At 47.3% G+C, this 23,868-nt stretch overlaps 1 protein-coding gene across 4 annotated transcripts in view; it reads left to right on the forward strand.

Moving 5' to 3' along the window:
- Oacyl (O-acyltransferase like) overlaps positions 1-23,868 on the forward strand; it is a 51,690-nt gene that overhangs the window by 22,928 nt on the left and 4,894 nt on the right. For 3 of the 4 annotated variants that reach the window (NM_001106139.1, XM_087592373.1, XM_087592374.1), the window contains 8 exon segments: positions 643-857; positions 3,773-3,952; positions 4,713-4,815; positions 10,292-10,393; positions 16,176-16,341; positions 18,045-18,124; positions 20,327-20,440; positions 23,117-23,249. In NM_001106139.1, the coding sequence (NP_001099609.1) occupies positions 643-857; positions 3,773-3,952; positions 4,713-4,815; positions 10,292-10,393; positions 16,176-16,341; positions 18,045-18,124; positions 20,327-20,440; positions 23,117-23,249 (1,093 nt within the window). 4 annotated transcript variants of the gene reach the window in all.

Here is a 23,868-nt window from a genome sequence, read left to right on the forward strand (position 1 = left end):
ATTTTCCTTCTGTTTCTTTTTTTTCTTGGAATTTTTTAAGATGTATTTTTAAGTGTGTGTGTGTGTGTGTGTGTGTATGTGTGCGTGCGCGCGCACACACCTGTATGAGATTGTGTGTCCAGGTGCCCGTGGAGGTCAGGAGAGGGTGTTAGTTAGATTAGATCACCTGAAACTTGAGTTACAGGAAGTTCAGAGCCATGTATGCTGTGTGCTGGGAAAACCGAACCTGGGTTCTCCCTCCCAGCCCCCATTCCTAAGTTATTTAGTATTTTGGTGTTTTTCTTGCTTATTTGTTTGTTTTATGTATATGCGCACAATGTCCGTCTTCAGGCACACCAGAAAAGGGCATCAGATCCCATTACAGATGGTTGTGAGCCACCATGTGGTTGCTTGGAATTGAACTCAGGACCTCTGGAAGAGCAGTCAGTGCACTTAACCCCTGAGCCATCTCTCTAGCCCCAGGTTTTTCTTTTTGAGATGGGGTGTTTCTATGGATGTCAGCTATCTTGAACCCAGGAGCCTCCTGATTCAACCCCCAGCATGCTGCGGTTACAGGGACGCGTCCACCTGTTTGTCACGGGGTGGTTTTCTCTGTATCTTTCGTGTTATGTGAAGGCCTGGCCAGGTGTCTTCTTTCTGCAGGTTCATCACCTTGCTAGGCCTTGTCCTTCCTGTGGCTGGAACTGTTTACATGGTGGCCAGAGACTGGGGCTTGGACCTCAAGGCGGCATCTGTGTGTGGGACTCCTACCAGTCTCGAGAGTCTGCCTTTGGGAAACATGGAGAGCAACAGGCAAAGAAACAGGACCAGTTGCCAAGTTCAGCTCCCTCCTCCGGGACCCCCGAGCAGAGGAAAAAGTAAGCATTTTAAACTAAGATCTCCCCAGAGAAGTGACTTAGAGAAGTGTGGGGTTGGGAAATAATTTCTCCAGTTTGGATTCTAGCGAGTGCCTGGCAGCTTCTAAATGCCAGCAGAGGCTAGGTCGCCACAGTTTACAGTTCGGTCTTTGTTTACCGTCAGGGTGTGAGGCAAGGCTGAAGCGCGAACAATGATGCTTTATGCTGGGCACAATTATCTAGTGTGTCTTTGTGTTGACCAAAGCCCGGGTCAGTGGAGACTTAAGGGGTTCGCTGTAGGTGCTGTCCTAGGAGTAAATTCTATGGTCATGGCTGTTTTTAGTCCCATATGGATACATACATGTCCACCTCTGAATCCCGTGGTGGGGCATGTGCAAGCAAAGATAACCAGTGTATCTGAGTTGAAATTAGATTACTCAACCCAATTATCAAAACACTGATCTCAGTGTAGCTATGCTTCGGTAAAAAATTAAGAATATGAGTTTCAGGGGTTGGGGATTTGGCTCAGAGGTAGAGCGCTTGCCTAGCAACCGCAAGGCCCTGGGTTCGGTCCCCAGCTCCGAAAAAAAGAAAAGAAAAAAAAAAAAAAGAATATGAGTTTCAAGGGCCAGAGTGGCACACGCTTTGATCCTAAAATTTAAGTGGCAGAGGCAGAAGAATTTTCTGTGGCTTTGAAGCCAGTCAGGGCTACATTTATATGAGGGCTCTGACACATATACGGCAGAGGACGGCCGGGTCTGGACTCGGTCAGAGAAGATGCACCTAACCCTCGAGAGTCTTGAGGCCCCAGGGAGTGGGGAGAGGCCTGGTGGAGTGGGTGGTGGGTGGGGACATCCTCTTTGAGATGGGGTAGGGGGATGGTGTGGGATGTAGAACAGTCAGAGGGTAGACTGGGAAGGGGAGAAAGTCTGGACTGTAAAAAAGGATTAGAGAATAAATTTTAAAAAAAGAAAGAAGGAAAACTATTGGCTTCATTTTCACCTGACTATATGGAAGGGAAAAGCATAGATAGATCTTATCATTTACTTACCGGCATCTATTATCTACCTAGCTACTCACTACCTACTTATCATCTCACCACATTCAAAAACTGCCTATTTATGCAAATGCCTTTCACCCACCTGGAGTAATAAATTTCCCTCAGGTCTTTAAATTTGTCTTTTCTTACTCAAAAGGGGGATTTAAAAAAAATTAAATATCCGAGGGAGTTGGCAGGGTAAATATGAATATGTAATTAAGTAGCTCCAAGGAGCAGGTCCCACGTGGAAAGCATAGCAATGGTTTTTCTCTGCCCTTCTTTGAATTTTTTTTTTTTTTGGTTCTTTTTTTTGGGAGCTGGGGACCGAACCCAGGGCCTTGCGCTTCCTAGGCAAGCGCTCTACCACTGAGCTAAATCCCCAACTCCCCTTCTGTGAATTTTACACAGAATCAGCATTGGCAGCAACTTAAAACCCCAACATCAAAAACGCAATAAAAGACACAGATACTCTGAGGGGGTGCTCGGCAGACTTAGAGTTCTGGGGACCAGCTCCTATGTAGAACAGGATCCCCTGCCCAGGGTCCGGGTCAGCCTGCTGCCCTTCAGTGTCCCCATCACATTCCGAGTACAGCAATGGTGGGCTTGCCCAGGTTCCAGCAGCCTCCAGTGACCACTTGAGATGTGTTTATGGCTCTGTTTCTGCACCTGGCTGCCCTGGAGACAGGTTCAGGTTCATCACGGTAGAGACAGGAGTCACATCTGTCTTGACTGCTGGCCAGGACCTTGGACTGTTTGATTTTTATGAACCTCAACTCCCACATACGTAAAACAAGAGACACCACGGGATGAGCTGACGGGATTCGATGCAGTAACATGTGTCTCTTCTCCGTATCCTTTCCCTCAGTCTCTACATTCAAGTGGGACAGGAGAAGAAGTAGGGCTGCATCAAGATCCTTTGCTGGGAGGCCCTGACCTGACAAAGAGGCTTCTGTCAGACTGTAAGGATGTGACAGGCTTCCCATCTCCATTGCTTTCGGCCACGCCAGGCTGCGCCACAGAGGCCGATGCTTGGCGCCCGTCTCACACTTAAAGCAGATACGTGTCTAAGGTGTCAGGCATCAGTGTTGCCCTTCAGGCTCTCCATCAAACTGAGATTTCTTCTGACCTGGGTGCATTTTATTGGCTGTTACTGTTTACCCATGGTCTCAGAATGGCTGGTCTGTGTTTCGTTGCCATAGCAGTGTTCTTTTTTATTTTTGTATTCAATAGTTTCGGAGACAAAGTATGTCCTTGGATGTTAGGAAGTACAAATCAAGATGTATTCATTGATTTCCCCCCCCCCTCCTCACTTTGACATTCGGCTGTAAATCAAAGACCAATGTATCTTTTGGAAGGCTGGAGTCCAGCTATGCATTTGGATTCTGGATTCTTGATTCTTTGGACTCTCAATAACTCTTATATGTTTCAGTGTAACTTCCTGTGGAGTTAACCTGTCTTGCTATTGTAAGAGGTGATACAAGGGTGTAAAGGTGTGAGGAAGCGGGCTGGAGATACTAGACCAAAATGTGAGTCTAGTATTGGACAGCATTGGGATGCTGTTTTCAAGTGAAATGTCAGTTCTCCGGATCCACTGGTCTCACAGATCATTTGTCTTTTCTTGACCTCTGTGAAACAGATATGGCCTCCCTGGTGCCTGAACTTAGGTAATACAAGGCACTGTAGTGCACCGATGTCAGGTCAACACTGGTAGGGGGAGTCAAGGTTCAAAGGCCAGGTACGCCTGCCTAGGATAGACCTAGAGTGGACTATGGAAGCCCGAGAAGAGCAGTCCAGGTTTGGAGCAAGAGTGCAAGGTCTCTGCATAAGTTCTGATTCACTTTAGGAATGGATGGGTCTGGCTCTCATGAGGGCTGGTCATTGCTCCACTCTTGCTCAGGGTTTCTAGGAGCCTTGGATGGAGTCCTGCAGTGCTTTTCTTGGCAGAAGAACATGCCAGCCATCTGCAACCCAGAGCTGCCAGGAGGCACCTGCCAGACACTGAACGGCATCCGGGTCCTGAGTCTCCTCTGGATTATCTCGGGGCACACCAGTCAGATGACCGCTTGGCTCTCTTTGGGTAAGGGTAGCTGATGGACTTCCTCTCCAGCATCCATGGGAAGGAGAGAGCTCCTTCTAAGTGGGCTGGTGGTGGGCCATGGGGTGGAAGCCTGACAGTGGTCTCATGAACAGCCATCCTTCCTTCTGTCCTAGGGACATGCTGAGGTTTGCCATGGCAAGTGACCTCATACGCCAAGGTTCCCAGGCATTCAATCAGGGGCTCTTTTCACTACTGCTCTCCTAGGTAGAAGTCAGGTACCCAGTGATGTCTGCCCATTGTGTGCTCCTTCCACCAACTAGGGAAGACAGAAAGTCACTCACCCCCTACCCCAAAAAGTAGGCAAGTATAACCAAATGCTGGGCATCCATAGTAAATCACCATTTCTGGACCATTCATTGCACTTTGCTGCTCCCCAAGATCTCTCATCCATGATTCAACGTCTGCCACTCAGTGGAGGACGAAGTCGGTGGATCAGAGCTAGGCACTGAGGGCAGTTACAAGGAGGCACTGAGGTCATGAGCACCTAGCCCAACCCCATGAGAGCCCCAGAGGGCTGTGGGCATCATAAGAGTACAAAGAAGCACACAGCCTGAGTGACAGGAAGCTCGGGCACCACCCTCATTCCCGCTGTAAGTCAACCCCTGACGTTGGCCTTACAGCTGTCCCTGTGCAAACAGACGTTGAAAGTGTGCTTCTTGCTTTTTCTCAAAGTGAAGTCTGGTGGTTCCCTTCACCAGACTAAACTAAAAAACATTGCTTTCCCACATATCTGTTACAGATAATGTGCTTGAATGGAAAGCCAGAGTGCCCAAGAACCCGCTGTACCTCTACTCTCGGAGTGGCCCGTTCTACCTCGGGGTGGATACATTTTTCCTGATCAGGTGATGAGGTTGAAATGTTGTCTCTGCTGTTACCTTGTTAAAAGATGTGTGGGTAGAGCGGAGGGCTATCAGTCCTAGCTTCCTAAGAAAAGGCGATTGACTTCTGTTATTTTTAGATCTTAACAACCCCTTTGGGGTGGGGGATTGCATAACAGATGTCCTGAATATCAGATATGTATTTACATTAGGATTCATAAAAGTGGCAAAATTATAGTTGCAAAGTAGCAGCAAGATGATTTCGTGGTTGGGGGGGGGGGGTCACCACAACACCAGGAACTGTATTAAAGGGTTGCAGCATGAGGAAGGGTGAGAACCACTGATCTAGAGAGTGCTGTCGTCACGGGTACCCTGTGCAGTGTCTTCAGTCTTGTAGATGAGTTAGGATGAGGCTGAGAAATGGGCCTTTTAGGAAGGTTGATTTCTGAGAATGGGGTCCCCAGTAGAGGAGTTAGAGAAAGGGCTGAAGGAGTTGAAGGGGTTTGAAACCCCATAGGAAGAACAACAACATCAACCAACCAGTCCCCCCTCCCCCCCAGAGCTCCCAGGGACTAAACCACCAACCAAAGAGTACACATGGAGGGACCCATGGCTCCAGCCGCATATGTAGCAGAGGATGACCTTGTTGGACATCAATGGGAGGAGAGGCCCTTGGTCCTGTGAAGGCCGGAATCCCCAGTGTAGGGGAATTCCAGGGCAGGGAGGTGGGAGGGAGTGGTTTTGTGGGTGGGAGCACCCTCATAGAAGCAGGGGGGGTGATGGGATAGGGGGTTTCCAGAAAAGAAAAAAGAAAAAAAAATTAGTTATTCCTTATTGATAGGGCTGTTACTGAAAATGAAGTACCTCACAACACCACCCCAAAAGAAAGAAAATAGAAAGCTTGTTTTTTAAAAGCATTTTTATTACACTGTATGTATGTATGTATGTATGTATGTATGTATGTATGTATGTATGGTGTATGTATTTATTTGTGTGTATTTATGTATGTATGTATGTATGGTGTATGTATTTATTTGTGTGTATTTATGTATGTATGTATGTATGGTGTATGTATTTATTTGTGTGTGTGCATTATGCTGGGGTATGTGTGTGATGTTTGTGTGTCTATCAGAGGGCAGCTTGGAGGAGTTAGGTTTTTATCACCATGTGGGGTCCAGGGATTGAACTCAGGCCATTAGACTTGGCAGCAAGCCCCTTACTCCGCTGAGCCATCTCAACAGCCCACACAAGTTGCTTTTACTTACTAAAATTATTCGTTTCAGTGATTCTCAAGCTCTAGGAAGTGGTGTAGATTCATATTAAAATGTCCAATGCTCACTGCAGCAAAATGTGAAGAAGAACACCAAACCAGCGTGAGGTTCACAGAGTTATACTCTCTCAACTGTCGACCTAACATTTCCTAATCTCTTTTTTAACTTCCTACATTCTTGAACTGTTAAGAGTTCAATAAGTAGCACGGGCAGCCCACCACCCTCCCAGTAATGTAGGATCCACAGGGTGGCACAGGTCAGGGCTGTAAATAACGGTCCAGGGACACCACAAGCAGAGTGAGACCCCATCTGCACTGGTCGGTGTGGAGGCACTTGCTACTGGAAGGTCCTTGGCGACTCCGGCTCGCAGGCCCCTCCGCGGATGCACTGAGCCAGCCTTTCTGGGGTAAGACCAGCAGCCTGCGCTGTCACTAGCCCTCCAGGTAATCCTGTGACCCCTCCAGTCTGAGAGGTACAGGACAAGCCCAGGCGGCAGGAGCTGAGGAGGGCAGAGGCAGTGCACAGAGCTTGACACAGGGCCAGCGCTGGAGGAAGCCATTTCTGTCTGCTTTGTCCCCTTGTTTCCATTTCTCACCATCAGCCTGTGGTTGCCTTCCCACCCTCTAGTTTTTATTCATTTTATTACTTTAGATGATTCCCATGTTCTTTGACTTCAAATTTACATTGTACATGACACTTGTGTCTGTGGTATGTGTACACATGTGTGTGTGTGTGTGTGTGTGTGTGTGTGTGTGTGTGTGTGTGTGAGAGAGAGAGAGAGAGAGAGAGAGACTGGGGGAAGAATCACATAACATTGCTTGCTCTACAACTGTAATGATCTGAGTTAGAATCTCCTCTACCTGTATAGGAAGCCAGATAGGGGCTGAATACACTGACCTGTATGTGAGTGCCTGCAATACATGCACATATATATAACACACATACCACACACACATATGCATGTATGCATGCATATATATACACCACACATACCACACACATATACATGCATATATATATAAAACACACACATATACCAAACACCATACATATAAACACATACCACACACACACACACACACACACACACACACACACACACACAGAGCATACACTATACACAACATATCCATATATCACATACTTCCTTCCTTCCTTCCTTCCTTCCTTCCTTCCTTCCTTCCTTCCTTCCTTCATTCATTCATTCATTCTATGCCTGGTGCCCAGGGAAGCCAGAGGAAGAGGGTGTCAGGTTTCCTGGAACTAGAGTTACAGACAGTGGTGAGCTGGTCTGTGGGTACTGGGAATTGAACACAGGTTTTCTGGGTGAGCGTCTAGTGCTCTGAGCCACTGAGCCGTCTCTTCGGCCCTACACTAAAATTATTTAATGTTTTTATGTTTATGAGTGCTTTGCCCGCCTGTATATTTATGTACCATGTGTGTACCTTGTACCTGAAAAGGCCGGAAGAGGACATCGGATCCTCTGGAACTGGAGTTACAGATAGTACGTTGCCATGTGGGTGCTGGGAATTGGAGCTGGGTCCTCTGGAAGAGCAGCTGAGCTCTCTCTCTCTCTCCATCTCTCATCTCCTGCATTATTGAAAAATAGAGCATCGGCCTCATTTTTGCAGATAATAAATTCAAGATCCAGAGACAAAATAATAATTTACCCACCTGTGCACTATTAAGGTCAGAAACAGCGCTTGTGAACACAAGTTGAATATCCCTGGAAATCTGAAACCCAAAACTACTTCAAAATCTACAGCTTTTTAAGTGCTAACAAAATACCAAAGTGGGACATTTTATAGGTAAGAGGTCCCAGAAAAAACACAGGTGTGCCAAAAAAAAAAAAATACCGTCAACAATATCTTCAGGCTACGTACACAGCAGTGTGTGAAGCACATGAACTCGTTCTTAGTCTTGAGTCTAACTCCAAACACCTCGTCGGATGTACGAAAGCATTCCCAGATGCTAAAGCATGCTGGGGCGCACCCATTCTGGATGAGGGGTGCTCAGCCTGTAGTTTGTTTCATAGAACTCATGTCTTAACCACCTGATCACTGATACACAGAAAAAGCAGGGCCCCAGTTATCTTTCCTACCTCCTGGGCTGACTTCATACTAAACACATGGCATAGTTTCCCCTTCCTCAGTCCATTCAGGACTCTGGTCTCACAGCCTGTTTGCTCTCTTCTCAGTGCCCCCGCAAGACCCAGGCTCTGCTTAGTGAAGGTCCGGCAGTGGTACCAGTCACTCGGAGAAGAAAGGGTGACCCAGATTCATCCTTTCCTGCAGCGAAGAGGAGGCCAGAATCAGAGCTGGCTGCCCCACTTCCTGCTCTCTGTGCTCTCATTTAGATGTCTTTATGCATTTGGTTCCTATTATGAAGACTCCAACTCGATGCTTTTCAAAGGAAATCTAAGGCATTCCCCAACCCACCAGGATCCCTTCCAAGTAGGGCCCAACACAGACATCCTTTCTGTGCATCAGGAAACGTTTACCATTCAGAGGAGCTCCCATGAGGATCAGGAGCTAAACGCCAAAAGGTCAAGGGATTCACAGACCTGCTCACCACCAAGCCATGAGAACATGACAGATAGGAATTCTGTATCTTTCTGTAAACCCAGCACTTGAGAGGCAGAGGCAGGAGGATCAAGAGTTCAAGGTCATCTTCAGCTACATCAGGGGTTTGAGGAAGCTACGTGAGACCATGTCTCAAAATGAAAGAAACAAAACTGGACTTTTGTGCTCCCCTCACCCTCCAAGATGGGGTCTGTTTGTATAGCCTTGGTTGTTCTAGAAATAGCTCTGTAGACCAGGCTGGCCTCTAACCCACAGAGATCTGCCTGCCTCTACCTCCTGAATGCTGGGAAGGTGTGCGTGTGCCCCCACCGTTTGGAATTCTGTACTCTTGGGCAGCCTTTAGCAATCTGAGTCTCACTATCCCTGTGTGGAAAAGCAGGAATAATAATGTCTCCTTTTCCTCCTGGTAGGAATCAAACATCCTTCTCATTTACTCAACAAATGTTTATTGAGAAGTAGTTGGGGATGCTTGGGGAATTGGAAGCAATCTCGTTAGGGGAAGCATTTTGAAAATGGTGTGGTACTACAATGTGGGAGTCTTTCACAATGTTACTTTAATACACCAATAGGGCTGTGGAGATGGCTCTGTGTGGAAAAGTGTTTGCTGTGCAAGCATGAGGAGTTGAGTTCCAACCCCTAGCACTCATGCATAAATCCAGGCACAGTTGCATGTGCCCATAACTTTACCATTGTGGGGCAGAGAAGGACGCTCATGAGCCAGCCAGTCTACCCCAAATAGTGAACTGCTAGTTTAGTGAGGGACTCTCCTCAAGGCAATAAGGAGGGCAGTGATAGAGGAAGGCATTGGTGTCCTTCTCCTGCCTTCTCCTGCCTTCTCCTGCCTTCTGCATGAGTGGCGTGGGCAGATGTACTTGCATATTAACATGCATGAACCATGTCATATAATGAGAGAGAGAGAGAGAGAGAGAGAGAGAGAGAGAGAGAGAGAGAGAACACAGCACAGGTATTGGTACTGTTAGCCAAATATTCCTGACCCTCCATCCTCCAAGTCAGTGGCTCGCAACCTCCCTAATGCTGTGACCCTTTAATACATACAGTTCCTCATGTGGTGGTGAGCCCTAATTATAAAATTATTTTGTTACTCCTTCGTGACTGTAATTTTGCTACTTTTATGGATAGTAATGTAAATATCTGATAAGCAACCACTGTGAGAGGACCATTCCACCCTCCTAAATGGGTTGAATCACTGCTTTGGATGGACCACGCTGCTAGTGTCGATCAACCGGTTAAGCCTCATGAGCCACTATGTCACTGTGCCTACGTTGAAGCCCTCCAACCCTTATCCAACAGCTTTCACGTGTCACTTTAGACTAGAACACTGCTGGGTTGAGACTCTCCAAAGCTGTCTTGTTCACCACTGTGGTCATTCGTGAGCACTTGTTGTCCCATTAGCCCATAGTGAGGAAGACACTGACTCTTGGCCAACAGGCTATGAATATGTTACAGAAGAAAAACAGAACCAACATGAAATAAAATAAGAGCCCCACATCCAGAGTCTGCTGCTTCGAGACTTGGGGTGCCTTATCTGAAGCGTCACTTAGCCCGTCCTGATGGAGACGGCTGCAGCAACTCACCGATGAGCTACATTATGGCTAACTCCTATGGCTACTCTTCTCTCTTTCTCAGTGGTTGGTTAAGTGCACGGTCATTTCTAAAGATGCACCAGAACACCAGCACAGGAATAACCCCTAAAGTCATTCTCAGATACTTTCTGAAACGCTTTACAAGGTAGGTTTATTTATATAATTTTTTCAGATAGTTATTGGTATGAAGTGAGTAGCTCTTAATGTTTAACTGTGTTTGAAAGGAGTTTTTTTTTTCCCTTAAGAAATAAACTGAAGGAAACAGTTTTCTTTCCTTAAGTAAATTTGGAATTGGCTGGATTAAAACAGTTTAACTTTTGTGAGAGTAAAGGTCATGAAAACTGTCATTTTTTTACCAGCAAACTCATTCTCAGCAGGCCAGAAGTAGTGTTTCATAGATGTGCTATTTGTTACTATGGGACTGATACTCTGCAGGGGAATTGACATAGCTGCAAGTGATCCTGGAAGTCGGAGTACCAGTGTGGTGATGAAAATAACACACAGCAAAGAACAGTGCTGGGTGAGATAGGTCAGGGCCATGCTTCTTTATTAAGCAATGTGCTGTTGGTTGAAGCAGAAGACTTCTGATATTGGTTTAGACTATAGAGTAGTGATGGCAGTGATGTAATGAGATAGCTGGGATGGCAGTGATGTAATGAGATGGCTGGGATGGCAGTGATGTAATGAGATAGCTGGGATGGCAGTGATGTAATGAGATAGCAGAGATGGCAGTGATGTAATGAAATAGCTGGAATTAAAGGGAAAGGACACTTCAGTTTCTGCTCTCCAGTCCTTCCATTTTCACACTTTCTCAGGCATGGCTGTACTGAGCCAGAACCCAGCTCCCAGTATTCCTATTCTAAATCCATCTTGTTATACCAGTCTGTGTATCAGGGTTCCCTAGAGAAACAGAACCAATAAAATATATATTGGTATAATATAAATATACACACATACACATATACACATGTATATGTATATACACACATGTATACATGCATATACATATATGTGCATATGTATATATACATATATATTTTTGTATATATATCCATGTATAAATGAATGAACATATATCACGTTGCCTATCAAAACAATTTACTAAATTGGCTTTCATTGAAATAGTAACAGCAGTTGTCTCATTCCTGAGAGGACGAGAGGATGAGAACCAGGTAGTTGTCAATTCGCGAGGCTTTGTCTCAGCAGTCCCAAATGGCGTAGAGAATCTGAGAGCCGCTGGTTCTTAGTCTGTGACAGAAACCTAAAAATGTTGGCTCTGCTCTCAGCGAAGGAAGCATCAGCATCAGTGACAGGGTGAGTCAACCCAGCAGCAGAAGGGAAGGCCAAGTAGGCAAACGACCAATGACTGCGCGCCCTTTGTGTCAGGACTGCTACACAAAGAAGCCACTGGCATTTGGGGTGCCGCTATCCATACCACTAAGGCTGTCAGGACAGTGCCTGAGTGGAGGCTCCCTTACTCAAGTGGTTCTAATTTGTCGCAAGTTGGTATTTAAACATCGCATTGTCACGAAATAGTTAAAATGATCCTCAGGACTGGGAAAATGGAGTGGGTAGGAACCAACACCGTAATTCCACTGCTGGCCTGTGTCCCGGTTTAACCATGCACCAGCTCCGTGGTCATCTCAGCCTTTCTGTATTTAGGTTTCCTTATCTATAAAATAAAATGAGGGGCTGGGGATGTAGCCCAGTTGGTAAAGAACTTGCCCGAAATGCCTGAAGGCCTGGGTTCTGTCTTGAACACCACGGAAATCTGGTGCGGCAGTTTAGACCTTACTGTCCTGGCCCTCGGGAGACTGGACAGTTCAAGGTCATCTTCACTACCTAGAGAGCTTGAGGTCAGCCTGGGCTACTTGAGACCCTGTCTCAAAAACAAAACAAAGCAAAACAAAATGAATGCGTACGTACGTACGTGCGTGCGTGCGTGCGTACGTGCCGTGCATACATGCGTATGTGCCGTGCGTACGTGCGTGTGTGCGAGCTGAGCTTAGAAAGGTGCTTATTGGCCGTACACTCAGCAAATACAAGCTTCGTCCCTATTCTTGCTTAAGCCTTTTCTGCTTTGCTGTCTGTGAGGTAGGGACGAGGAGGAGGAGCTCGGAGAGGACCAGCACTGCTTCATTTCAATGTGGTTTTGTGGTTTCTTCTGAGCTTCATCAGTGCAGCAGGGGGGAAGGCAGGATTTCCTCACCTTTGGGGCATGAGGCTCTGGTTAAGCAGCCTGTCTTGCCCGAGGTTTGTTGGAATGGAGGGATCTTCACGCAGGCCAGAGGTTCAAAGCAAATTAGTTGGGGGCTGAGGGAAGGGGAAGTGTGGTAGGTTAACCTGAAAAGCCTGTTTTGGAATAGGAAATGGGAGAAAGGCTTTTTTCAGGCAGAGGGCTCCAAGGTGTGTGAGTGGGGTCGAGGGGTTCAAGGGTGGGAGTGATGGGGTGGGGGCGGGTGGCTGACGGTGTGTGCAGGAAAGATGAAGTGTGGAACCCATGCTGGCCACTGGCAGTGGGACCAGGGCAGGGGGGAACTGAAAGGCAGCTGGATTTCCCAACCTAAGAAACAGGCCAGAGATAGGGGTGGTGTTGAGACAGAGAACTCTGGAAAGGTGGGGATTTGAGTCAGAGTGGGGAAGAGAACCAGCCCACCTTGAGCCAAAACTATTGAAAATTGGAGGTGGGTGGTGCCAACCACATTCTGGCCTTGTCCTTTCCAAGATCCCCAGGGACAGAACTGTCATGCCCATGACCACTGGGATGTTCTCATTCAAGAACTCATTGCTCCTGGTCAGTAAGGATTCATTCCCTCAAGAGGAAAAGCAATAGGCTTCGTAGGACACATGCGTAACCTCAGCACTTGGGAGGTGGAAAGTTGGGGGATCAGGAGTTCAAGGCTAGCCTTGACCACCTCGTGATTTTGAGGTCAGCCTGGATTAAATAAATTAAAACAAAACAAAACAACAAAAGGAGAGGGGCTAAGATGGCTTCACTATTGACTCTTCATAGGCCACAATGTATCAGGCATAGTTCTAAGTAGGCATTGTATTAACCGGATAAAATCCTTACAGTGGGAGGTTACACCCTAGTGAGTACAGCTGTATAATAATAAACAGCACTGACGTGTGGTGTGCAGATAAACACAGGATAGACCAGTGATCCATAACATGAGAATGTAGAGACAGAAGGGGGAGGGGGTTGTTCACTGTCCTGAAGGGGAACCAGGGAATGTGACCTTTGTCTAGGGCTTTGAAAGAAGTGATATTATACCACACACACACACACACACCACAGACACACACATATACACACACACATACACACCACAGACACACACATATACACACACCACAGACACAACAAACACACAGACACACACATATAGACAGACAGACACACACACCACAGACACAACAAACACACAGACACACACATATAGACAGACAGACACACACACCACAGACACACACATATACACACACCACAGACACAACAAACACACAGACACACACATATAGACACACACACACACCACAGACACACACATATACACACACACATACACACCACAGACACAGACACACACAGACACACACACCACAGACACAACAAACACACAGACACACACCACAGACACAACAAACACACAGACACACACATATAGACAGACAGACACACACACCACAGACACAACAAACACACAGACACACACATATAGACAGACAGACACACACACCACAGACACAACAAACACACACACACACAGCAAAGAGCAATGTATTCAGGGGTAACAGAAGTGCAAAAGTCCCTAGATAGAGTGTGGTTGGAGTCCCTGTGGAAGCTGAAGTGCCCCGAAGCTCTTTGATGGCAGATGGGATGTTGGGATGTAGGGGTCAGGGGGAGGAGTAGGGAGAGCAGTGGAGATGAGGTCAGATGAGGACAAAAGTAGAGGACTAGACTCCAGGGGCAGCCAAGCAATCTTGAGGTTATTCAATGACAGAAACCTTTAGAAAGTCCCAGCAGGGGAGGCATGGTGTCAGATGTGCAAACATTACTGCCAGGCAGCAAGTGCACTGGAATGGAGCAGGAGTGGGCAGTCAGGACGTGGGCTGGAAGCTGCTACTTTATAAGAAACTACAAGCCTGGAGTTGCATCCCCTTGATCACTGAGCTCGGGGGATAGAGGCTGTCTCTCTGAGTTTGAGGTCAGTCTGGTCTACAGAGCGAGTTCTACGACAGCCAAGGCTACATAGTGAGACCCTGTCTGGAAAGGAAGAGAAGGAAGAGAAAGAGAAGGAGGAGGGGGAAGAGGAGAAGGAAGAGGAAGGGAAAGAGGAGTGGGAGGAAGAGGAGAAGAGGAAGAGGAGGAGGGGGAGGAAGAAGAGGAAAATCCACTCACTCACTCACTTTCTAGGTGTAAACTAGACTGGATATCGGCGGACGGGAAACTAGGGGGATGCTCTAGGGTCCCAGCACTGCATGGTCTTTGCAAGTAGGAGCCACACTTAAAAGTTCATTGCTGGGGAGCAGGGGAGGTAGCTTAGTTGACTTTCTGATTTAATGTCATGGCACCAGCATATTCTCTATTAGCAGGACCCACACCACTGGTGTTGAAGTTAGCTTATGGGGGGCACTGTATATAGAGAGCATTGTGTATTTAAATTGGCCCCACTAATAGATTGGAGGATGTTTTCAAGATTTTGCTTTCTTAGATGAGAAGGTAATATGTCTATATTTTGTGAACTCGAATGGGCAGGTTTTGATGGGTCGGTCTGACTGGGGAGGTTTGGATGGGCAGGTCTATGGAGGCCTTAGAGAGACTGGCACTAAGGCAAAAGCAGGTGGGACAGTTAGCTCTGGGTTGGTCTTAATGACTCATGTGGAGGAGTGGTCAGAGATGATTCCCCTACAACCCTGTGCTCAGTCACACAAGTGCACATGTACCTGCAGTCCATGGCGCAGGCACCAGTCACCAGTCAGCTGAGGGATGTTCCTTGCATGGAGTGCATGCTCATCTCTGAAGAGGTAGTCAGAAAGGAAGACAGCCTGCTAACAATCTCTGTGTCTATCGGGCTAAAGAAGTGATACTAAATTTAACTCATTGTAGTTAACTTTACTTTTCAAAGTGCGGCAACCGGGAAATGACTGATACATTCTGTTATACATTCTGTTGCATCCCATTGATCTAGACCATTTTGTTTTTGTTTTTTTACATTTATTTGTTTACTTACAACAGGGTCTCATGTAGTCCAGACTAGCCTCTTTCTCACAGTGTAGTCGAGGATGGTCTTGAACTTCTGATCCTTCTGCTACTACCTCCTGAGTTGTGGGATTATAGGCATGTACCAACATGTCCACCTTATGCCGTGCTAGAGATCAAACCCCCAGGGCTTTGTGCATGCTAGCAATGAACTCTGCCAACTGGGCCATGCACCAGTCCTGAACCCTGTATATTAATCCTCAATGTATAGCTCTGTCAATTCTTGCATAGAAGGAGGGAGAGTGTGCGGCAGAGAAGGAAGAATGGGAGAGAAGGAAAGGAGGGAAGAAAGAACCTTCCGTCTCATGAGGCACATGGGAAGAACATGAACTGGTACCCATTTTATGGACGAGTGACTGAGATCGAATCACCCGATTTCTTTGCGAATCACCCGATTTCTTTGCGCTATGATTTGAGATCGGCAAGAACTAGTTGACTGGATTGTCTCAAATTCCCGAAAAGCTTTTGTTTCAGTGGTAACAGAGTTTTCTCAGCCAACATCAGTGCCTCTGTCTCTGTCATAGCACATCCTGGGTAGCTCAGCTAGACTACGGACCCTCGACGGGCAGCCCAGCAACGTCCCAGGTTGCTTAGAGCATCCCTCCCGCCGAGGCGAGTTCATGGCCTCCATGGTGTTGCCTTCTCTCTTGTGTTTCTCTCCCAGGTTGCAGCTTCTTCACTTGTACTCTGTGTGCTTGCTGGTTGGTTTCTTCTCTTTTGTTCCCTGGGGACCTGTCTGGGAAGTGGCCCAGTTCCACTGGGATAACTGCCGGGAGGTTTGGTGGACGAATCTGCTGCTGCTGAATAACTTCCTGTCTGTGCAGAAAGCCGTGAGTTCCCAAGCGCTCTTTCGCAAGGGCCTATGGGTAGACGCAACGTGTCTCAGTCACATGGTCTGGGCGGTTTCCGAAGGGTCAACCTAAGTCACATCTCCATGAGTTTTGGAGGCATGGTATCAGCTAATGTAGGGGGGTCCCTGTTATAAAGCAAGAAAGGGTCGTAGTGGTGCTAATAAGGGGTGCACTGTCTGGGTATCAGGGCAGTTTCCCTGCTCCACCACTGTTCCTGAACCAGTCCAGAAGGCACACCATACCACGAAGGTTCAAGCCAGACTGCATGGAGCTGTTCAGAGCTATAAGATCTATGTCTACACAATCTATTAATGTGATAAAACACCACAAACCAGAGACACTCTGAGAAGGAAAGAGTTGATTTGTCTTAGACATCCTGGGTCGCAGGTCACCACTGAGAGAAGTCGGGGCAGGATCTCAAGGCAGGAACCCAAGTGGGGACCATGGAGGCTTCATTGCTACCATAGCTTACTTGGCCACCTGCCTGGGGACCTCACCACCCACAGTGGGGCTGGGCCCTCCCGCCTCAGTCATTAACCAAGAAAATGTCCCCACAGACTTTTCTTGACAATGTCTACAGGCCAATATGACAGAGACATTTTCTCGGCTTAAATTCAAAAGGCTGGCTTGTATCACATAAAATGAAAACCTAACCAGGATAATAATGAACTTAGAGCGACAGGAAATGAGGTAGCCATATTTCCATCATGTCCTTAATTCCCTCTACGGGTTGAAATGTGCGGCAGGCAGGTCCCTAATTCTTGCTGGGAGCCGCTCATGAGCTGGCCAAACCTGGCAGCTTTTGGGGACACCACTTGTAGATGAGGGCATGTTTGTGTCAGAGTCCCAGGAGACAGATTGGGTCACTTTCCTGGATGCAGACTAGCTTGGGGCATTATAGAAATCAGACAAAAAACAGGAGCCAGTTGCCCCTTTGAGTGGGAGCCCACCTTAGATTTTTGGAAGCAGAGGTGTCATGGCCCTCAAGCCTCACCATTCATACTTTCTCCATGGCAAAAGTGTCTGTTTAACTGTGGCCAAAATTTCCCTCTCTGTTGAGGAAGTTTGGGCTCCCTTGGGCCCTGGGACCTGAGTGACAGGAAATTTGCCCCTTGGTATCGCCTTATATGGGATAAAACATGTCAACAACGGCTGGCTGGCCCCATTTCCCACAAGAACGGAGAGTGGGTGGCCCCACTCTCACCCCACCACCCCCATGGCTTCGGCCAGGCATCCACATTGGTTCTGGTGGGAACCCTGAGTGTGAGCCAAGCACTTACTTTCAAAGAACACATCCCCACCCTCCCCCTCCCAAGTTGGGAGTGGGAACCAGGCAAGGGAAAGAACCCTCTTGGAATTCCCCTCTTGGAATTCCAGACAAACCTAAGGACAGCCACCTCCTACATTCCTGAATCGTGACCCCAGTCAGTTCCCATGGCTGTCCTAGGAGACAAGCTAAATTGGTTTTTTTTTTCCAAACAAGAGAGAAATAGGTCTGAATCTCCCCGGGACCTGTCACACTTGGTCCAAAGACTGATTTGAGGAATGAAGAAAATCTTGTTCCAGTTTCCTCTTGCAATGGAAGCCGCCCCACCCACCTGCTCAACTTGCCCGGCTTAGCAGACCCTAAACAGCCCTGAACCTGGCCGGTAGGAGTCCCAGTCACTTCTCTTTTTCCCCAGTGCAATGGCTGGACTTGGTACCTTGCAAGCGACTTCCAGTTCCACCTCATGACACCGCTGATCTTCTTAGTCCATGGAAAGTAGGTCTCAGACTTCTCCCACCCCCTTCGCCCCTTGCCCCCCTCCGCCCCTGCCCAATGGGTCCTTTGGCCTGGAGCTCCCACCTACATTCCAGCTTTGTAGAAAGCAGCTTTTTAGAAGTTAGGAAATTAACTTTCTAGAAATGGAGCTGCCACTCCCCTCTCTACTGCCTCCTTCCGAGTTCTCTCCTGGCCGCACATAAATCAGTGCGTTTCCCCGATTTATCGCTGGGGTGTGTAATGCTGGTGCTCAGCACTTTCCGTTCCAGCCGTCCACATAAACACGTCCGCGCATCGACACAGCGCACACACACCCGTCAGCTTCAGGATTTATATCCCATTTTCATGGTTGGGTATCTAGATGGTGCCCAATTTCTCACGATTATAAATGGCACTCTGATGACTGCCTTTGAACACTCCGCTTTTCCTTGTAGCTATTTCCACGGGGACGTATTTCTGTGTTGGAATTACCAGGTCAAAGGGTGGCAGCGATTCCTTAGAGCTTGTTACATACCGGGAGATCGCTCTCTGGAAAGCAGGGTGTAATTTACAGTGCCCTTAGCGATGTATCAACCAACCTGCTGCCCGGCGGCTTGTATTTATCGCCTTAATTTTGTTAGCTTTAGAAACACTTTACAGTCTCGATAACTCACGGGGAGATTTATAGCTTGCCATTACTTAAAAAAAAGAAATTTATTATTCTTTCTTGTTAAAATATGTGCTCCATTCGGGAAACACTAGAATTAAGAGAAAGGAAAATATTCACTCCAGTCCATCACTCATGGCAAACTAGGCCCCTTGTTAAGACCCGGAAGCTGTCTTTCTGACACCCCCCCCCCCACCCAGTGTTTTAAAGACGAAGGTGCGTGCCCTTGCCTCTCCACATTTTTTTTTAAAGATTTATTTATTATATAAGTACACTTGTAGCTGTTTTCAGACACACCATTACAGATGGTTGTGAGCCACCATGTGGTTGCTGGGATTTGAACTCAGGACCTCTGGAAGAATAGTCAGTGCTCTTAACCACTGAGGCATCTCTCCAGCCCAGAGATCATTTTTTGAACCCACATTTTACTGTATTATTTTACTAACTGTAAACAAAACCGTAATGTCTGCCTAACATTCGATTTCTTGAATGAACTCAAGTATTTCTTGAATGGAAACTTAGATTGTTTCCAGTTTTATGCTTTCATAAGTAACTTCCCATGAGTACTTTCATGACAACCGTTTGTCTCCAACTCCAGGGTTTCTTCAGAATGCATATCCTGAGGGAAATTAGTGGGCCAAAGGGCATAAATGTCTTACAGCCCTTGTGTCGCAATGGGAGACTACTTCAAAAACAAACCATACCCCCAAACACAAGAGTGTTCCCCATTTCTGAGCCTTGGCAGATCCTCACAGCCCCGATCCTGCCTGGTTCTGCTCTGATTAGCCAGATCAGAGTGCTTAACTCAGAGGCTATGTCTTCAGACCATTTCCTTGCCACAGAATCCCAAAGTATGAGACCTGGGATTTCTTCACGCTCAACCCAAGAGTTCAGGAGTTGGTGTGTGTAGACACCGATGGAGCAGAAGATATTGGGGAAATACTTTTTTCCTACACCCCTCAGAGAGGTCTGAAGCAGATTACATAAAACTATAGAACATTCTGGAAGAATTGGGTGCTGGTCACCTCAGCAGCTGGTCTTGTAGTGGCTCTCCCTTCCTGTTTCTCTTCCCCACTACCACACAAACCTCCCATAGTTAGACATTTCTCTCAGGCTTGGCTTATGTTAGCAAGGAGAGCTTGGTTCTCCTCCCTGCTCTATTTTCCCTCTCCTTCCCTGGAGTGGGTGGCTGTGTCAGATCTGCGTCCCATCTTTCCTTGAATAAATCATTTCTCTCCTTAGTCAACCACCACTGATGTCCTTATAGTATTCTGTAGAGGAAAGGCGATGTCCCAAGAATGGGGACATCTGGGGGGCTGGAGGGGAGCAGATAAGGATGCTATTACTATCCCTGTCTAGAAGAGGAACCCAACTTCAAGGTCCTGTGCACGGTCTCACTGCTGCTCAGTGGTCAAGATCAGGCAGTCCAGGAATTCCAAGCCCACCCAGTTTTTCCTGCTAGGTTAAAGTCCCCACTTCCTCTCTCAAAAGCAAAGCCACAGGACTCCCAGGATTGTGTGCTGAAAGGCGTTCCTTCTCTGCCCTCTCTTCTACAGAAGTAAACGTGCCCTCGTCCTCCTCGGGGGCCTGCTGTTCCTGGCGTCTTCCACTGCCACTGCTCTGCTCACTGTGGCTTATAAACTTCCAGTGTCATCTCCGTCAGCAGCCAGGTAACATGGTTCCAGCTTGGTCCTCTGTCCCTTGACTGCCCTCCCCAGGGGCAGGATACCTTAGGGAGGTCTGCAGAATGACCTCGTGTTGCTTGTCCTGTGCCCATCAACGTATGGAAAAACCGGGTTAGACACCTTCGATCTGGATGGAAGTTGCAAATTTTCCAGCCTTTCAATTTGCAGGGGATTCAGCTGGGGAGGAGGGGTAAATGCATCCGCTCAAGAAAATGTTTCTCAGAGGACAGGAGCACCCCCATGTGGCTGAGGTGGGGATCTCCTTTAGTGTAGATACCTTGCAGGAAGGAGAAACTGAACCCATAAGGAAGTTGGGGTTACTTCTTCAGGGTCACACAGGACCTAAAGGGATGGCATAGGTGTTATTTGAACCGAGGACCTATGTCTCTAAGCTCTTTCGCCTCCATAATATGCTACTCACGATTCTACCACATAACTCACTGTGCTAAACAACGGCAGCTAGACTCTTCTCAATTCATGGGTCAGAACTGCAGAAGTGAAACCCAGGTAAGCCAGTTGATTCACTCAGATTCATCCAAAAGGCATCGGACTCCAGCCTTTTACTCACTGACTTCAGACTAGCCACATGGGGCTCTCCCAGGCCTGTACGGCTGTTGTTCTCCGGGTATTGAAGGGTCTCCCATTAGCCTCTAAGATCCGGCAGGATTGTCACCCACACTTCTTTCAGATGTTGGTGGAAATGTGGTATTTTCCAAAGCAGCCTCCACTGACCCTTAACGAAGCCAGCCTGGGGGCCTCTGGGAAGATAGCTCAGTGCTTGCAAAAGCAAGCACAGGGGCCTGGAACAGGATAGTGCACGCTCGTAATCCCAGTGCTCTGACGTGGAGACAGTACTGGGGCTTGCAGTCAGCCTAACCTACTTGGTGATTTCTAGGCCAATAAAAGGCCATCTCTAAACAAACAGCAATAAACAAACAGCAACAATAACAGCAACAATAACAACGTGGCTCAGAGAGTAAAGGTGCTTGCTATAAACCTGTTTAACTTCTTAAGTGATGGGAGGAGAGAATGGATTCTCCTGCAAGCTGTTGACTAACCCTCATATCTGCATCGTGGTGAATACACATGGGCACACACCAAAAAAAAAAAAAATTAAAAAGATGGACCTGGGGAACTATCCAAGGCTGCTGTCATCTGGCGTTTATATGGAAAGACTGCATGTGAGTCTATACACACACACACACACACACACACACACACACACACACACACACACACACACACACCGTGGCCCACAATGATACATAAGTGCTCTGTACTGTGAGTGAGTTCACTGCAAGTCTCCTGCCTCAGAGAGCATAATGCCCTTTTCCATGTCATGTAGCCTGCTTTTATAGTGTCCTGATGACAGAGGAGGCAGCTTTCTTATGCCTAGCCTTGTGTTTCTAACTCTAGAGCCTCATTAAGGCTCATTAAAGTCCCTCAGGGAGAACTTAATTGTTGGGACTTTTTTTTTTGATATGTATGTATTAAATGTATGTACGTGTGTATGTATGTTTTGTGTGTGTGTGTGTGTGTGTGTGTGTGTGTGTGTGTGTGTGTGTATGAGACAGTGTTCTTTCTGTAACTCAGGTTGGCCTCAAATACACTGAGCAATGCATGCTGGCCTTGAACTCACAATCCTTTTGGCTCAGTCTCCCAAATGCTGGCATTAGAGGCATGTACCTCTACTGTAGCTTTCAGGTCCAGCAGAAACTTCCCATCCTAACTTGGACCAACTAAATTAGATTTTCTGGTGCTGGGGCCCAAAGAAATGACTTTAACAAGAGCTCTTAGTCACAGCTGAAGAACCACTCACTAATCTTCGAGCAACTTCACCCCCTCTGGTCATCTCCGTGTGGGTCTCATGGAGCCTCAGCTGAATCTGTCTTCCAGCCTCTGTCAGAAACAGCAAAAACTTCCCAGCAGACATTCTCATGCTACTCTCTCTGGAGTGCCAGGGAGCATGGACAATTCTCAGCCCTAGGTCCCATGTCCAGATTCTGATTTGGTGAGCCTGGGCATCACCTAGACATTTGCGATGGACTCTCACTGTAGACGGTCCTTCTCAAACTTGAGGGACACTGATCACTTGGAGGGTGTCATCCTCCAAGTGCATCCACCATCCAGCAGATGCATGTCCACTGTCACCCTCCTCCTCTTCAGTGTTCCCAGGGAAGGCATGAGTTTGATCCCTAATACATTCTCAGGTCATCAGCAACATTGCTACTGATGCCAGAGGACATAGTTGGGAATTACAGCAGCATTTACTTCCTCTTCCTCCTCCTCCTCCAATTTCTGGGATTAAAAGCATACCACCATGCCCCGGCTTTCCAATGTCTCTGGCTTGTTTGGAACTCCTCTTCTTTCACAGAATTTTCTACATTCCCAGAGGAAGTGGGTGAGCCACCATGAATGAGTATTTAAAACAAATGAAGTCATCCTGTGTCCTCGAGATATGGGTATGGAGCCCAAGGGGATTTAGAATCTAAACAAACCAGCCGTGACCCAAGGGCCTAGAGTCTAGGGTTTAGGCAGTCACTGTGTGCAGATCATTATTGGGAAATCTGGCTCTAGATTTGTGGGCTAGCTCAGAGGGCATTCCCTTTTCCTCATCCAGTCAAAGCTGAGTGTTTGCCTCGCTCCCTACTTGTTTTTCAGTGAAAATGAGACTGTACTGTATTTCTCAGAGTATTACACCAAGCCCTACTGTCGCTGTGGCCCATTCCTTGTGGGCCTCTTCCTGAGCATGTTCATGCATTCAGACCACCCTACAGACGTTCTCAGAACTAAGGTACGTTGTCCCCTTGTTGCCCCTATAAGGGCACGTGGCTGGCTGGGATTGGCTTGGCTCTTCAAGGCCAAGTACAGTAGGTGGAGTCAGGCTGCTGGATTTGTTGCCATGCTGCCATATGTTATGTGTCCATACTAAAGCTTGAGGAGGACACTTCTAGCCTGAGTCCTGTTCTCCTTTTGAAGCCAAAAATGAAGAGTTCAATGGCACCATTGGGCACAGCCATTGCCTCCCAGGCCTCTGCTGGTCTGACCTTCATCGGCCTTAGCTTCGTCATAGACAGTTCAGAGTAGAGGCTCTCCTCCTTGGGAAACCTTGTATCACTCACAGTAACATCAAGAAATAGGATTTTCTGGGTGTGGTGGTACATGTCTGTAATCCCAGCACTCAGGAGGACCAGGAAGAGTGCTGGCTCCAGCCTGGGGCAACATAATGAGAATCTTTTTTTTTTTTTAAATCATCCTAACAAACAAGCAACCAAATGAAAAGAATCATCAGGACAAGTGGCTGTTTGGAAGAGTGTATCCATCCCCCATTGGCATTTTAGTGTCCTGGAAATGTATTATCTGGCTGTAGGTTATAACAGAGCACCATCAAAGAGATCCTTGAACACAGCCCA

Source organism: Rattus norvegicus, chromosome 18 (assembly GCF_021556685.1).
Source record: "Rattus norvegicus strain SHRSP/BbbUtx chromosome 18, alternate assembly SHRSP_T2T, whole genome shotgun sequence".
Lineage (NCBI taxonomy): Eukaryota > Metazoa > Chordata > Mammalia > Rodentia > Muridae > Rattus > Rattus norvegicus.